General features: G+C 41.7%; 1 protein-coding gene across 4 annotated transcripts in view; it reads left to right on the top strand.

Moving 5' to 3' along the window:
* Positions 1 to 18147, top strand: part of GRAMD4 (GRAM domain containing 4) — an 84507-nt gene that overhangs the window by 38555 nt on the left and 27805 nt on the right. For all 4 annotated transcript variants that reach the window (XM_072860160.1, XM_072860153.1, XM_072860170.1 and 1 more), the window contains exon 4: positions 12203 to 12323. In XM_072860160.1, the coding sequence (XP_072716261.1) occupies positions 12203 to 12323 (121 nt within the window). The remainder of the gene's footprint in view (positions 1 to 12202; positions 12324 to 18147) is intronic.

Consider the following 18147-nt stretch of genomic DNA (forward strand, 5'->3'; position numbering starts at 1 on the left):
GAGGTGAAGATGGAGGGGAATTGCTTAGCATGTTGCATAGCTGTAAACGCAAATAAAATGTGACTGGAAATGCGAGGGGTTTAAGCTGCAGACTGACAGGAGGATGAGGCACGCGGAGGAAGAGATCTTGGATAATGACATCTTAAGCAAGGGAGGGATCAGCTGACTCTTCCAGGCAAAAGGGCTAAAGTTGCTTTTCCTGTCTGTGCGGGAATGGTCTTAATCTCTGTCATCTCATGGCTCCGTCTGAGCCCTAGTACAGGAACGCTGAAAACATTCAGTGCATGTTGGGTCTGGTGAGACTGCGGTATCGGGGTGGGTTCCTGCAGAAGAAGGCTTGAATCCCTGCTGAATGAAAAGCGCAAAGATCTCAGTCTGCTGGACCTCTGAATGCACGTGGATGGATAAAGCTTTGTCTTGGAGCTGTCGCCATCAGAATCATCCATTGCTAAAGGACTTCGTGTATTACTAAACCTTGTTTTTAATGCATGTGAACGCTGCCTTGGTGCTAGCTGAGGGTTCAGGTTTAGAAGGCAATTACTGCACTGGGGCAGCTAGATTAATGTGCTAAGCTTAGTAGTGGTTTTAGTGCTTCCATTTCAAAACCTAGTTGCATCTAAACAAGGAATAAAAACTTGCTTGCTGTTCTTGCATTTGAGAGAGAAAATGATAGGCAGTATCTTTTTGGGTTTGCACCTCATTGAGGTACACATTTTGCTGTTCTTCCCATTCCTGTTTGTGCCTGCTTCTGGAGGGCAGTTTTGCAGCTATCAGCACTCTGGTCCCAGTGCTACAAGGTGCTTTGTAAGCACGCGTGCATGCTATGGTTTACATGAAGTATTAGCTAATTCTCATTCAAGGATGTTCAAACCTTTTGCAGTGTTAATTTTAGCAGCTCAGGGAAGAGGGGTTGGTGGTAGCAGCAGCTAAGAGTAAACAAACCAGGTGGCTGGTAGAGGGTTAGTCATGAACTGGTAAATCGAAGAAATGCCGTGTGAGGATGCAGAGCTTTAGGGGGAAGTAAAGTCCTCTCCCACAAGGGTTTTGCATTCTGCTCTGTACAGCAGGCTGTGGCAGGAGTCTCTAGGGGCTTAAAAAACTGCTGGTTTCAGTTAAGATTTTTATACCAGCATTACAAAAGAAGTCGGGATTATGCTTCTTTCCCATTGAAATTTCTGCTCCCCCACTCCATTCTCATGTGCCTTTTTAAACCATGTATGTGACTAACTTCACAGTGTTTTCTCTGGCTTCCGCTTTTTGGTATAAATGACCTGATGATTCTTTGTAAGAAGAGCAACCTAGTAGAAAACAAACCTCATAAAATTAGAGCTCTAGAAAACCGTATGTGGTCCTTGGGCAGATGCTAGAAAGTGGTAAACCTTAGAGGCAAAGTGTGTGGTGGTGGCTGTGACCAGCAAAAGACCTGTACTACGAAGTCCTCTTCTGTACAGAAATGCTAATACCTCCTTGAACAGCCCTAGTAATTGTATGCAACAGATTGACTATGAAGCCAAGTCAGAGTCCAATTACCAGCTGTGTCAGAACACCCTTGGTGTAATTTCTCCTGGCGTGAGGGTCAAACACCTGCAGTAGCAGAACTAGAGAAAAGCAGAGGAATAGTTTCACTGCATTGCTTTTGCTGTCTTCTTACTGACCTGGCAGCCTGTAGTCACCTTTGGTTCAGAAATCTTGAAGCAGAATAAAGAGTTGATTTGTGTAGCAAGTGAAGACTCTGGTAAGAGAGTAAGTGGCTGCTGTGTATATCTGAGGCACGCAAATACCAGCTGTGGGCCATAGCAGCCATTCCTTGCTAGATGGTCAACCCTGGCTGCAGCATGGGCTCCTAAAGCATCCTGATGCTTGTGAGCACCGAGGCTGCAGCAGCAGTGGAGCTTACCCTGGGCTTCTCCCACCATTTACTCCTCCCTCTAAGCCTCCTTTCTTTCAGCTTAAAATCCTGGACTCCCAGATGCTAACAGGATGTTCCTGGGAGATCTGCACATGTCCCTCGCCCTTGTGGGGTTCCTCGCAGGAGGACTGTGGTTTACATATGGTGACTGGTGGGGAATCTTCTTGAATGTTTTCCCTGGGCACCCAGGGAAGCCGCAGGAAAAAGGGGTGAGTCCAGGCTTTGCTGCAGAGCTGTCTGTTCACCAGAGCCACTCTCACTTGCTTTGTACTAACAACAAATTTGCTCAGAAGTTTTTCTAGGTCTGTCTTCTGACTGAGAGGCTTCTCATAAAATTAGGGAAAGTTTATTAAGAGGTGTAGGAAAGGTTTTGCTTATACCCAAAGATGCTTACATGATGCACCATGTATATTGAGTTCACGCCTAGCCTTCCTGGACAAAAAACCCCTCCAAAGCGTAGCTCAGTTTTCCTGGAAACATTGTTGGAAGAGGCAATCATGAGCAGGTTAGATCACTTGTCTGGGGTTTAGGAGGCCTCAGTACAGACGAAGGAGGATTCAGACCTCTGTTTCTCATCTGCAAGGACTCTGCTCTGACTGGTGGAGGACGGGTTGTGCTCTTGTTCTCTCTCAACTTGGCTTCCAAGAGCACAAGCTTCCTGAGACCAGGGGAGAGGGAAAGGGTGCGACTCCAGCCCAGTGCAGCAGCAGGCTGGAGTTCTGGGCTAGTCCTTGTTCTGGGTCCAGCTTGTGCAACCTGCCCTTGTCATTGGACAAAGCATGTGAATGGTGGTGGCGTGAAGATGCCAGAATGCTGGAGGGCCCAACCCAGGAGGATCACGTGCTGTCACGCCGCCTTTTCATGGGGCTGATTAACCAAAGTGCAGCACTGTGCTGACAGAGACTTATTGTTTTAGCTCCTCCACTGGATCAAACAGATGCTGCCTACGCATCGCGTTATGTACGTGGGATGTGCTCTTGCTTTTGCCTTTTTTTTTGGGCTCCTAACTTGGTGTCATGAATTGTGGAGTTGGTGCGAAAGCTCAGGCAGGGCAGCGGTCAGCACTGCTATGCCTGTCCCTTTTGTATAACTGGGCTGGAGATTTCAGGAACCCCATGTGGAACCTGCCCTTCCCAGCTTAGTAACATAAAAGCCTTGGAAGAGCCTGCTGCTGTTCCCGAGCCAGACATTGAAATGTTTATAGCCTGTTTCACTTCTGCCAAAAACAGGGAGTGCAAACAGTTCCTGCAATAATGACAAAATTTTTACAGTTCCCTTCATTTTAGATGGATTCTGCAACTCTTCTGGCATTTTTAGTCTCTGAAATTTTTGAAAATTCATAGAGCAGCAGTACTTTTCATGACTTTTAAGCTGGCAAAAGTGTATCTAGCAACAGAAAACTTCCCACTTGATGTTTTGAGAAGGGGATCTGTCTCAGTAAGCTATTGATTTTTAAGACAGTTCAGATATTTTCAGGAAGCTTAATTTAAAATCCTTCCATAATGAAGGGGAAATTATCCTGTGTCTGTTATAACACAATAAAGCTCCACTGAAAACACTGTATGTAAAGGTAAAGTTACTAACTGGTGGTTAGCATAACTGTTTTGTACATACCATAGTAATGACATCTTAATTTGTTCTAACCTCACCCACTGGAAGTGGGACATAACGGGAATGGTGAGAGAGGAGACTAGACCAGTTTGCACAGAGGAAGAAGATCTTGTTAAATATTATGTGCTTTGTAAATTAGTCTCCCTCAACACATGAAATAGAGGAACACTTCACATGAAACTCTGCTATTGAGCTGAGGCAAATAGTACCAGGGGAATGTTAATTGCAGTGAGAAGCAGGGTGATGGTTCAGACTTAGCCTTCCCTCCACTGCTTCTGGATCAGAGTTGGCTTATTTCCTATCAGCGTAGAGAGCCCACGCTGCTCCCCACCCTGTAGGCGTATGCAAAGAGACTCAAAAATTGGTCCATAAAAGCTATGCTTATTGTAAGTACTGGAGCAGGAGCTCTGCCTTTGAAAGAGCAAAGAGAGGCACAACAGAATAATGGAAACAACAAATTAAAAAGAGGGATTGTTTAACTTCCAAATAGGGATTGTTTAACTGTCAAACCTGTGTTTAACTGCCAAACCTGTGGTTTTTTTTTTTTTTTAAGGCAAATTGACATCACTGTTTCCGAATATGACAGGTCACTTCTTCGTTTTGATGTGTGCAGGTAAACCAGACTGAGCTGGAGAAAGGTTATAGTGAAAATGTGGTTTTTATATTTAACTGTTTCATTTCTCCTTTACCAAAATGCCTATATAAAACAGAGTAGGGAGGAGGAAAGGATATGCACTCAATAAATGTAGTTAATCTTTAATGTTTCCGTCTGCTTTTTTGGCTTTTTATGACACCAATATTCCTATTAGAAAATCTTTTTTCCCCTTTTTACTGTATGAAAAACTCATGCAAACAGGCAGGAGGCCTGACCACAAGGGAAAAACCATTAAATTGACAAAGCAAGGTGTTCTGAAATGCAAAAAACCCCGAATAGTTCTTCCTTCAGTTTTCCCTCTTTGCTGACTTGTTTTTGTGTCTGGTTTTGTTTTGTTTTTTCCCTTATCTGATTAGCATTTGACTGTCTTACTTTTTGTCCCCATCCATGGACTGGTTGGGTTAAAAAAAAACCCCTTCATACGTTTTTAGCATTATTTTCTTCTACACTTTTTTTTAGCATTATTTTTTTATCTTAGCTGAGGAAAGATCAGCTGAAGGTAAAGTAGTTCAAGATGAGTCTTTTGGAACAATAGAAAAAGAAATTTTTGAGGAAGGAGGAATTAGAGTTTATTGAGGATTAGTTGTGTAGCTGAATGTGTGAACTATGCATTTTGATCCCTATATGTAGTAGTAGACCATGTGAGGTGTTGGATTTGGGGTGGTTTGGGTTTGGGGTGTTTTTTGTTTGTTTTTGTTGTTGTTGTTGTTGTTTTTTGGTTTGGGGGTTTTTTTCCCCACTTACTCTTGATTTTACTTTTTTCCGTACAGGGGTTTCTTTGCTCACCTAGAACTGCTCACCACTGAATAAATAAGGTGTTGAATGATACAAAAAATATGATAGAAGTTAACTGTTGCTGTGGGGGATTTCACTATGACACTAACTTTTAAAGGTTATGGAGGTGAATAAGGGGTTGTAGATGGCTCTGTTCCTTCTAAATAGCTAATGCTTTCACTGGCACCTTAAACTGTGCTCTTAGAAAGAGGAAACTGTAATTGCAAGGTACTGGGAATAGTTTTTGTGTAGTACTCTCTGTGATGCTGTAACGTTGGCTGCCATTCCACTCCTTAGCACCGTGCAGCATCCCTGGCAGAAGAGGTCCCTGCACTGCAAGTAGGTGGTGGTTCAGAGGGTACTGCCACAAGTCCCTCTTCTTGTGCCGGTGGAAGAGTACCTTTTCCTGACCATCGCCAAATGGGATGCTGGGCTCAGTAACTCTTTCGTTTAACTTGATGTAGCTGCTAAATGTTCATATACAACAGTTAGCCTCCTCAATGTCGCTTCACAAAATACCAATGGCAAGATAAAGAGAAAAAAAAATTATTCTCGTCTTTGTGCCTGAGTTGTCATAAAGAACCACCTCTGAGTTAGACAAAGTCTGAGAGCTTCTGCCTTCAGTTTAACAGGACCTCCCCTTAATCTGCTTCTTTTTTAAAACTAAATGGTGTAGTAGGGAGTCCACACAAAACATAGTTACCAAAACAAATTCTGAGGAAGCGCTTGTCAAAAGAGGGATGAGTGATGCTGAAACCCATCATTATGCCTCACCAAGTTCACTCGTGGCTTTTCTGAATTAAAGGGAATAGAAAAATAAAAATCTAGAGTAGGAACATAGGCTGGCTTTAGTCTGTTGGTGTAAAAGGGTTGCTGGATTTAAAGTCCTAAAATAGGACTAAAATCCTAAAGTAGGATTCCTACTTTTCCAGCAAAGAATGTGAGGACAGTGTCCAGAAAAAAACAGCATGAAGAATTCTTGCTTAAAATGCGGTCGGTTTACAGTGTTGTACTGAATCATCTTGGTAATAGTATCTGGTATTGTTAGAGTAGGAACGAATTTCTAAAACTGTGATCAGATAATGCCACAGTTGGGCTGTATCTCCTACCCTCTTCCCAGTGTTGCTGCTGTCTGTCTGCTGAGATGACTCTCCAGACCACTCGGTCCAGCTCTGGAAAAGCTATAAAGAACAAGAAGCCTGGTATCTGTTTCAGAAGTGACCACCTAACCACACAGGACAAAGGAAGGGTTAGACAGTCAACCTGGAGTTTGGGGCTTGAGAAGGGAGGTTTTTAGGTTCTTCCTTCTTAAAATGCTAGGAGTAGTCCTCCTAAGCAGGTAAGCTTCGTGCTTCCCAAGTGAAGTGTAGAAATCCAAGCATGAAAGAGGACATGAACTTAAGAGGTGACTTAAAGAAGAAAGGACAGCTAATAAAGTGGAGCTGCTAGAGCAATGGTTTAGACAAGCTCTTTTCTTTCCCAAGCATCTAGCATGCAAAGAAGTAGAATGTCTTGCAATGTCTGGGATCAAAAGCTAATGTTTTATCTGAAGTCTTTTGGATAGACTTGTGGTAAGTCTTTGGCAGTCTCTGTGGCTCTCAAGTCACTGGTGGAAAGGACATAAGCCTTGGGGAAGGAGAGTCAGAGATTAGAAGAAGAACAGGTAACAAATAGTACACAATTAAGCTGTATCCAGTTATAGCTATGAATTGTGAACTTCTCTCCAGAGGAGTATATGCATTACAGAATAACTGTAAACAGGAAAAAAACAGGTTAGGGATTTCTATGGTGGGTCCTTCCTCCGTCACTGCTTGTTGATCAGACCGTATTCTTTGTATGTCTTTGCTTTAGCACAAGTGGTGGAGCCGTTCTGTGTCTTTCACAGCGCTGCCATTTGCTGCTGGTGGTTAAGATAAAGACTAAAAGCTCTTCAATGTCTATGATGATGAAAATAGACATGTTTTCAGACTCCTAATGTCTTGTTAATAATGTCATATAGTTGGTTTAGTTGGGACAAAGTTAAAATATTAGCTTTCTGTAGGAGTTGGGAGTCTGGCAAGGGTAGAAGCTGCCTGTGCTGGAGTGAACTGCCAATGTCTGGCTTGGTCAGTGTGGCTGGCGAGATACAGTTTGATGGTGTGTTGTTGGGATTTAGTGCGTTCAGTACCAATTAAACAACATGCTTGAACTCTGGTAATGTTCAAAGGGTTGTAGGGAGATTTGCTATAATTAACATAGACGTAGAAAGGTTATTTTTGTCTTGTTAAGTACTGGTGTTTCCCCATGTAAATATGACAGAGTGCATGTATGCTTTTTGGTGTTTCTAGGTTTTAACGCTATCTCCTTAGATTTAACACTAAATTGATTTAGTAGCTAGAAACAGTGGTCTGCAGTATCTAGCTATGCTCTGAAAGACTTTTTTTTTTTGGTTACTTTGCCTGGGGCGGGGGGGGATTTTACAGTGTACCTGTAGGCCTACGAAGGAATGCTGTTATGTAAAACAGCTACTAGGAGACTCCCTAATCCACCTCCAATCCCCCTATTAAGGGAGACATCCGCTTTACTGCACATGCAGTATTGAATTAGAAATCCAACCTGCTGCCACGCCTTCCCAGCCTGATGTATCATCCTTCTTTTCTAAATACTACTCAGATACTGTTCAGTCTCACCTGAACTAAATACTTTGGTATTTAAGAGCTTTTTATCAAAACATTTCTTACAAGCTTGTGTATTCTGGGGAGCAAACTGAAATTTTTCAGTTGCTCTAGCAGCTGATGACATATGATGATGCAATGAAATGCTGGATAGCTTGTCTTTTAACAATCACGTGGTATCAACTAAACTTTTTGAATTGTTAAGTCTTTAAATTTAAATTATCACATCCTTAGAGTGCAGGTGTGACAATTGTGTTACACCTAATAGAGGATAAAATGCTGTAGAAAACCTGAAATGGGTATGTTTTTTCAGTAACTTGTGAGATGCATCGCTGGTGGTGGTCTTTCCTGTGGGGTCAACTCTCCTATGCAATAATATGCAAGTTAATGTAGTTGAAACACTATTGTTGCTTTTTCTCACATTTTTCTTTCATTTTTAAAAGTGCAATATTATCCAGATATTTTCCTGCTTTTCTACACAAGTCGTGTTAGAGAGATTTTTAAAGCATTTTTTCGGGGTCACACCTGCTGTCATGACCTAAAGGGTTACATAGCCTGCAGGTATATAGAGATCGTGACTGTGGGTTGGTAGGATACTGTAACATACGAGGACACGGAGGACTTTTACTCTAAATTTCTCTGCTTTATTACAGATTTCCACAAATACCACAAAAATCACCACTAGCAACTATACCTGTGATTGATAAAGCAAATAAATATATGAATGAAAATATATATATGCATATATATATAAAGCTATTACAAATTATTGGCAGCAACCAAGTAGGTGTATGTTATTATAGGATACTACAAACTTATCACTAGTGAAGCAAACCTACCAATTATATAGTAGCAGAAATACTTATGATAAGATTACTTACATGTGCGCATATATGTATGTTCACAATAATACCAATATCAAGCTTATTAGATCTCAGAAGGTGCCAGATCATCCCAGAGGGGAGGACAAACCGATCACAGAGGGGGGACCCAACCATCCCAGAAGTGGGATGACAAACCAAACCCTCTGCGACGAGCTCTTGAAAGTGCAGGGAGTTCAACCTATTTAGGAAAGGAAAAGTATGTGTAGCACTGGAAATTCGCAGAGAGAGAAGCTTCATCTTGGATAAAAATTAAGTCATTTTTGTATCATAGAGAAATAAGAGGTGTAGGACACCACCACTTCAGCAACCAATAGATGCTGTTAATTTTTATTTTTCACCTGGAATAGCCAACAGATATTGACATTTTCTTTTCTCTCAGGCCAGTTTTTATTTTTCCAGACTGTTTTCCTGTTCTTGCAGATAGAACAGCCAATGGCAGTTACCAATTCATACTTTCTCAGGATGTTTTCCCCTTTTTCCAGACTGTTTTTCACCTTTTCAGATGATGAGTTGCTGTTACAATTCCTTGTTTTTGTGCTTATCAATGGTATCTCGGGATGTCTCCAGCTTCTAGGTACCCAACTGAGTACTTCTAAGAGGCCAGCTGCACTTCTCAAGGATGCTTCTGGTTCCCAGGCTGGCAGGCATTTTCTCTGTCAGCATTTCAGCAGACGTTTTCTTCTGTTCAGTAATTTTCCCCTTCTAACCAGGTCACCTTTATGGCTGCCCACATCACCTGCATGTCCAGTTAAGACGTGCACTGAGCCTCTTGTAATATTTTAAAGTTTCTTGCCCAGTGTGAGATAGGGAGCTGACATTGATATACCTGGGGGGGAAATTAAGGAAGTTGATTAATCTTGGACCTGAAGCTTGACCTTTTGTATTTTACTCTTTTGTGTGGGTGTGGAGCGGGGAGGATGTTTGAATTTTGACTGTCTGAAGATGAAATCCAAGAAGCACTCTGTTCTCATCGTCAAGGAGGATACTCATCTGTAAAGCTCAGTAGATAAATACCATGGTGAAATGTTCTTACAGGCTCTTCTCGAGGGTCCGTGACCTCTGCTCTTTGCAGCCAACTTCACTTGTTCTGCAGGAGGACCCCTCAGGGCTAGAGAAATGTCCTCTGTAAGTTCAGTTCAGCTTGGCCAAACTGTAGATTATTTCAGTGGAGAGAGCAAGGAAGAACACTTCTTTTGGTTTTTTGGGGTTTTTTGGGTCGTGCGTTTTTGGTTTTGGTTTTGTTCCCCCCCCCCCCCCCCCCCCCCCTTGTGGTTTCTGTTGCTTAGCAAACATGAAGTATTTAACCAAACACAGAGGTTTTACAATGCCAGACCACACTGCTGCCAAAGTAGCAACAAACACTGCTTTAAAGAGTTGGAGGGGCCAGAGCAGTCGTAGTGGGGTGGATTTAAATTGCAAAGTCATGTACTTGAAAGTTAGGAAGTGCCATGAAATGTGAAGCTGTGACAATCCTTAATGATGAGATGCTGTATTTTTTGTTTTGTTTTATAGGAGTTCTACCTCATTTGTTGTGTACCCTTTAACTCTGCCTCTTTGCATAAACAAATTCTGCATCTCTGGCACTGCTTGTCCTCTTAGTGGTCAAGTTTCTGGGGGTTTTGTTTGTTTTTAATAGAACAAGTTGTAGCGCAATCAGAACAACTGGAGTTAAGGAAGCTGGAAGATCTGAGTAGACTTTCAAGGGTATTGAAGTTAATTTACACTACTTGTGGTTTTCTTATGTACACACAACGCATAGTCACTTCCTCTTTAAAAAAAAACCCATGCTTAATGAAGAATTTTTTCCCTTTAATGGTCTTGAGAAGATAACATCCCTATCAAGCTTTGGAACTTTTTGTGGTATCTTCATTATATTGCACAAGCTCCAGTTCATTTGAAGTGCAACAGATACTTCCCCTCAGCTCTTGTTCTGGAACAAGGCGAGCCCTTGAAAGTAGGGTAAGCTAATTATAAACATAGTTTTCTTGTTGGATTTAAAATTCATTGTGGACACATAATTAGGAACAGCTCCATGTATAGGTATGCCCTTATGTCCATATCTTTCCATTTATTTACAGGAGAGAGAGTACCTGCTGCAACAGTGAAAGTTCCCTACCCTACCCTTGGGAATAAATTTCAGTTTTAGTTGCTGGAGGATAACTTGATTTCTGTGCTCCAGCTCTTCTTTCTGGGGTCACTAACAAAGCATCAGTGGCAAGATGACAGCTCTCCTTTCAGTTTGGTGGGGTTCAACGTGTAGGCTCACAGTGGAAGCCATCACGTTGTACTGTCGTCTCAATTCATGTATCTCTTTCCTGTCTCTCCTAATTCTGTGCTCTAAACCTCGTAGTGCTGCAGGAATACAGATAATCTACCATCACCTAACTTGCACAGCGGATAAAATGATCGGACGTACTGGACAAGGGCCTCCTGCAGAGGGGGGAGAGTTTATCAGTACTTCTGCATATTTGCACTAGGGCTTCAGGCCTTCTCAAAACACATAATAATTGGAGTCAGAGAGGCTCAGATATAAAAATTATCTGATTATCAAAGATTTACAAGGCAATATGTGAAAAGAAACAGAAGAGGTTGATGGAGGGTAGAACATAATATACAAATCTTGTAAAATGACATAAAGCCTAAACCCCTGTGTCTGTGTCGATAGTGGAATTAGGAAGTATTTTCTGTTCTGGTTTGCTTTAAGCTTGAAATACACCTGCTGTTGTACTATTTATTGTCGAGATTGAGCTTAAAAACCAGCCCAGAGACCAAAATGCAGAGTAATTTTTTGTTGTTGTTTAAAGAGGAAAAAAAAAAAAAAGATTCCCAGTAGTCTTTTTGTCATGACTCTCGTATACCTATCTGGGAAAAGTGATCAGTGATAGTGACCCCATTGTAGCTCTAGAGTAAAATAAGGTCATGAACAAGGATACTGCCAGTGAAAAAAAAGCAAGGCTAATTAGCCACGAAAAGCCTTATGCATAGTTGATACTAAGTTCTCATGAAAAAAGTTGTGAGAGTGTGTATATCTTTTTGTATAAGTAAATATATGTGTATGTATATATATATATATAAATTTTTACATGGAAGTTAGTAGGGCACACTGTAACCTCGGAAAGGGGTAAAAATCTGAACTTAGTTCCTCATCTCATCGCTGCTTCCTGAAACTGTGAGATACTCAGGTCCATAATGGGGCCATCTGACATATAAAAATACAGGGGTGCCAGAAGTTGATGGATAGAGGATTATATGGCATCATGTAACTTTATGTGAGTGTTTGAGGTTTTTTTTCTACCCATAGACATGGCGGAAGAAAACATACTTTTTTTTTTTAATCCTGTTATGACCACTGGATTTAGCAATAGGCAGCCTTTCCTGCTGATTATTTCTGTGGGGAATGAAGGGTACATCACATTGTATTTAGATAAAGTTAGCTTGTACCAAGGGCTTATTTTTGATACATTGCATTTGAAAATAAAACTTTAAAGTTATTTTTCTCCTTGCTTTAACAATTGTAACTAAACATTTTCTACATGATACGGCTGTGTGCTTTTTATGAAGTCTTTCTAGTCTTTGATTACTTGTTTTTTCTGGTGAATATACTTGGTATAGCACAGATAAAAAATCCCCACCTAATCTGTCATAATTAGGTTTTAATTTTCTTATAGAAACACTTCAGGGTAACTAAATCTTTTTCTTCTCCCTTAATTAACAGAGGAGGAGCTCAGGAAGCTGAGAGAAGAAACAAATGCTGAAACATTAAGGCAGGAGCTAGAAAAGGAACGGCAGAGGAGATTAGAACTAGAACAAAAAGTCAATGAAGTACTTAAAGCAAGGTAAGAAAAATATCTAAAGCAAGGTAAGATAAATATTTTCACTGGAAAGCTGAAAGCCACTTGAGATCTCTGACAGTCTCTGAGGAGTTCTGGTGAAAGCATCCATTTCCAGCCTAGGCTCTCTTAAAATAAATTAGTAGCTCACAGAGAGAGAAATTGCCTATGTTTTCCTGTAAAACATACATCTTGTACACCTCTGTACACCTGAATTACTTGACCGTACATACTGTCCTAGCTACAGAAGTGTCCTGACACTTGTCTAGTTGCGATATTCTTCATTTCACCTTTTCTGATGTCCTCCCTCTGGGATCTCACCTACCTGGAGCTGTCAGCGTGCATTGTGTGCTACTGCGCGCCAGAGCCTTTGCCATGCCATTGCATATGCTTTGCCTCCTCAAAACCTGTGTCAGCTCCAGCCTGCCCAGTCCTTATTGCTCCTGTTCTAGCAGCAGCAAGGACATCCCAGTACCACAGCACAACCACTAAATGTGTGGGAGTGACGGGAGTCTGAGCCTTCCTTGCCACTGCAGTGACAAATGGAAACATGCCTCCCTGTACCCCTAAGTCCTTTCAGCCTTGAGGACACCCACCCTGATGATGCAAAGCATCACACTTGATGTTGTCTCTCCTTAGTCTGCCTAGTTGCATGGACTTCAGATCTTGAGACCACAGCAGCTGCTTGGTGGCATTGTTGGTCTAGATCACTTGCATACGTAGCTGCCTGTGTTATCTTCCTCAGCAGTAGCTAAGATTACTTGGCTGAGCAGTAGGATCTGTGGTTCACCATCGGCTACTGTCATCAGGAGATAGTGCACACTGCACTAGTGCAGGAGATAGTGCAGGTAATTGTGTGCAATAAGCACTGCCAGTTACTTAGAGGTGGCAAGCAAGAACAAACAGGCAAAACTTTTTGCTTGGATATGAGGTTTCCCAATGCCATACAAACTCTTCCCAGCCTGCTGCTTCCTTCTGTACTCATCCTGACTGTAAAAATGTCTTTCTGGTCAGGCCAGCAGTCTGCATCCACTGGTGTTCTATAGCAATGGAAATAGGACCTATTTATAGGAAATGTGAGCTTGCTTTCTGTTGTCTGTTCTACCTCCTACTCCTATAGAGTCATAGAATCATAGAATCATTTAGGTTGTAAAAGACCTTTAAGATCATCAAGTCCAACTGTAAACCTGGCACTACCAAGACCACCACTAAACCATGTCCCTAAGTGCCTCCTTTACACATCTTTTAAATACCTCCAGGGATGGTGACTCAACCACTTCCGTGGGCAGCCTGTTCCAATGCTTGACAACCCTTTTGGTGAAGAAATTTTTCCTAATATCCAATCTAAACCTCCCTTGGTGCAACTTGAGGCTTTTTCCTCTCGCCCTATCACTTGTTCCTTGGGAGAGGAGACCGACCCCCACCTTGCTACAACCTCCTTTCAGGTAGCTGTAGAGAATGATAAGGTCTCCCCTCAGCCTCCTTTTCTCCAGGCTGAACAACCCCAGTTCCCTCAGCTGCTCCTCATAAGCACCCACAAACACTGTATTTAGGGGTATCAGAAGGTACATTGCTGGCTTTTCATTTCAGGATCTGTTTGCAGACCTGTTATCCATTAATTTATTTAACCCCCTCTTGAAAGCACTGGAGCTATCTACCACTGGAAGCTGTGGAGGCAATATGTTAACAGAAGTCCACTCTTGACTCTGAAGAAGCAATTTATTTTCTTTCCTTTTTAACAGATTTCTTCGTGGTTTCAAGAAGTGCCCCATAGTTACAGAATTGTGAGATGTGGTGAATAACTGTTCAGCATTCAGCGTATTTACCACACTTGATAAGTCCTTTCCTCTCTTACTCTTTTCCTCTCCACACTGAAGAGTTCCAGCTTTTCCAGTGTATCCTTAAGAGTACTCCATCCCTTTCATCACTTCAATTGTCATTTTTTAACTGTTGTGTCTTAAGATGAAGAGGCTGAGTTCATGCAGTGTTCAAACTGTGGGCTCGCCAAGGCCTTATATGGAAGATAAATTAGGCCTTCCCTCTTATCTGCAGTACCCAGTACAGTGGGGTTTTTTCAGCTGATGTGTTACACTGATGGTTTTCCAAAATCATTGGTTCCGTGCAAGGGCGGTCCATATGCAGTCTTGACCTGAGCTGCCAAGTTGCACGCTTGGAAGGGGTTCTGTGAGGTCCTTGTGGAGGAGTCTTGTTCCCAGGCCAGCCCTGTGACCATGTACTGGGAAGGTGATCAGGATGGCTCTGATCTGGGGTTTTTTTTTGGTGAGGTCTTACAGTTGCTCTTTCAGCTGGGAAGTCGGAGTGCATTTTTATCGCCTGTGCTGGTTGGTCTGGCTGTATGCACATGTAACTTCCATTTTGTGTCTAGACTGATGTTGCCTGGTTGAGTGGGTGACTGGGAACAGCGGAAGAGGACAGCCTTGGACCCGTCCCCATGCTGAGAGTATTTCTTAGCTCCATAACAGCAGTAGAAAGCAACAAGTATTGTTTTCTGGTATTGGTAGATAAAGCTGATGCTTCAGGATACCTTCTGTCTCTGACTTGCTGTCTTGAAGTGGATGGCAGCCTGCTGTAACCTTCACACGGTCCTGGGCTGTGTCTCTGCAGCTCCTCTTGTGTAAGCCAGGGTGGTTAAAGGGCTGCTGGCAACTTTTTCAAGGAAGCACTATTTAGCCAGAGACTCGCTTAAAGAACTGGGATTGTTGATTTAAGATACCAATCGGAAGATTAGTGTTCTGTCCGTGTCCGTATTTCATTTCTGCATGTAAATCCATGTTATGTTTTTAGTATTATTTTTATTAATTGCACATACACTGAGGACTATCAGAAGTTAAGTTAATAACTATCTAAGTTATTAGAGATGCAAATTCCACATGCTTGTCTTTGAGCACGGTACAGGTTATACCATTAACACTGGCGTAGGCCTTTAGGCTTTCTCCTGAGAGCAGGTATGCCTGAGCTCTAGGTCATGTGCCAGATAATGGGGAGAGTGATCCCATCATTGCTGGGAGTCCTGGAGGAGGATGAGAGGCCGCCTCTGCAGGAAGGTACCCATCCTCCTGGCCTATTTCAGAGTAATGAGGATGGCCCAGGGTCTGATATGGCCCACTGCGACTTATGAGTACATGTGCTTTTACAGAAAAAAGAGTTTGAAGGTCTTTGTTTAGCAATCTTAGTGTCAACATCTGTGTCTTGTTGGATTGTGGACAACAGCAAATCTGTAGCAGGCGTGCTGTTGCTAAATTAAGGTAGCATGACCTGCCTGCTTCAACACTGTATTCCCATTTAAATATCCTAAGGATTATGCTAGCCCTTTTAGCTTGGGTATTGTGATTGGGGATTACGTTCAGCCAATTATCCCCTTTATCCGAGTCTTTTTCTAACTAGTCTTGCTAATATTCCAACCTTTTTGCAACAGTCGGGTCTATGTAAGATGACAACAAAAAAAGACTTTGAAGACTTTCCCAGTTTCTACCTAGAAGAAGAAAAATCAGGTTGCCTACGGTTTTTCCTTAACTTGTGCTCCATTGCGCAAAATTCTTTTTCACTGCTTTTTATCATTTTGCACTTTGCTGTAGATGTTTTAGAATACTTTTATTAGGACTGCAGGCGAAGTGTTGGCTGACACAATCAAATACATATTGGGCCAAATTTACGCCTGATGGAAACTTAATATTATTAAGCAAAGTTACCACAGAAAGTCATCTTTGCTTATGTCAGCAAAATTGAATTAGCCCTACTTCTCAGTTAGCTAATTTTTCATATGGTCTTTAAATAGATATGCATATAAACATGTTTGCAATGTACTCTCCTTTTTGCTTACAGAAGTGAACTACTAATGAAAACTACATCATGCTGTGGTGTAAGAAGGAAGAAATTATTTAATAGTTGCAGCATTCAAAAGTATTTGTGAAGTAAATCAATACATGTAGCTATATAAATACATGCTGCAAATTGTTCAGCAAGGAGAAAACAGTGAGCTAACAAATTAGCTTTTTTAATTATTTTTTTTATTTTAGTGAAGAACATGGGCTTCTTTCATTGGATTGTTCACAGGGAGGAGTGAGGAGTGGAAGAAGAGGATATTTAGTAGTTTTGTTTGTCATGGTGTTTATTGTCTGTATGTCTGAGTATTCAGAAACATAGTGGCCTCAGCTGAAGTTTTCCATAGACGCACTTTGGGACAGCCCAGCATTTGGTACAACAGCTGAAGCTTATGACATTTTGCTAGTGAACAATGCATAAATAATTTGGAATAGTCTGTGTGAGCAGTGCTTGTTTAGTGTAAATTGTGGGCGGTTGCTGTCTTATTTTACAAATTGTGAGCTAGCTCCATCACACAGAAAAGAAAAAAATTAACAACAACAAAAAAGTTTTGCAACAACACCTACCAACAAGCTGTGACTTACGCAAACCTTTTTATTAGTATCATTGTGAGCTATTTTTAAGAGGAGAAAATAGACAATGCTTCTGTATAATCTGCTGTTCCTTCTGTACCACTTATCTTGGTTAACTCTTCCTGGCCTCTTATTAAATGACATCGTCTTCCACATGTGTGATGTTTTGAGCATGGCTGAATTTGTCCATTGAGGAGATGCCTCAGCTTGAGATTGCTCTGGAGGCTGGAAGCATTCCCTGCTGGAAGGATCCCTGTCAGGCTGGAACTCCACACAGGTAGCAAGAACCAGAGATCTGGGTCAAAACTTTCTCACCCGGCTGCTGTGCCGTGCTGGGATTGCTGACATACATATGTGATTGCTGACATACCCAGTTGGCTGAACTTCGTGCGTGCCTTTATTTTTAACTTAGTAGATTTGGTGACAGGCTGCTGCTTGTAAAGTAGCTCCTGTCAAGAGTTTAATTTTTTTTTTTTCTGCCCATGAACATTTAGATCTTGTTACAACTTTGGGTTGATGATATTTCTTCTGAAACCTTTTGCTTTTGTTTCTGAAACTACCAGTTTAGGACACTAGCCATCTAAAATGTGGGAGTATCTGGTGAGGAGGACAAAGGCTTCTGAAACATCTGGTGTATTTTAATGGGAAGGAGATGCAAAACATATGAAAATGTTTTAACTCAGTTTTGTGACAGCTCCTCAGGCTAAGAAGCCATGTGTACTCAAATGATTAGTCTTTAAACTAGGCTTTGAAAATACCTCCTTTATGCTTATTTTTGCATTTCTGAGGTTGTAAGGTGCTTTTGATGGAAGTGCATACACATTCACGTTGCTTTGAGCAGTAAAAAAAGGTATAACAGCCTTAACCGGCTTCCACAACAGCTGTCAAAAGAATGATGACGGGTTGCTTGTGAACTCAGTACTCGGAGTCCGCCTGTAGAAAAATTGCTTTTAGTATGTCTGAGAACATCCTGGCAGTGACTGGACCTGTTCTGTGCAGTGAGTCCAGTCTTCACACAGTTGTTGGGGAGAGTCTGTTGATTCACACATGCTTCAACTCACAGCTGTGTTCAAGGCCAAAGATGCACAAAACCAAAATGTTCAATTAAGGTAAATGGCCTTTGGTGTCAAGGCTCCCTTAACTTGTGTCATACTTGCAGCTACAAAAATAATCCTTTGGTGCTATTCTGTGGGGCAGCATTGAGTGGATGCTGCATCAGTGTGTGCTGGTCACTTTTGAATGCTGCACGTCTACTAGTCATGAACAGCTGTAACAGTAATGCTTCCCTGACTTTGGTCAAAAAACCATGCTCAAAAAATAAAAAATAAAAATTGGCACATTTGTATTTGTCTTCTCCATTGGCTGTAGTTGCTCTTACCTGTTTTAATCAGCCTGAGCTTTTAAATGGGTGCAAT

Source organism: Ciconia boyciana, chromosome 1 (genome assembly GCF_034638445.1).
Source record: "Ciconia boyciana chromosome 1, ASM3463844v1, whole genome shotgun sequence".
Lineage (NCBI taxonomy): Eukaryota > Metazoa > Chordata > Aves > Ciconiiformes > Ciconiidae > Ciconia > Ciconia boyciana.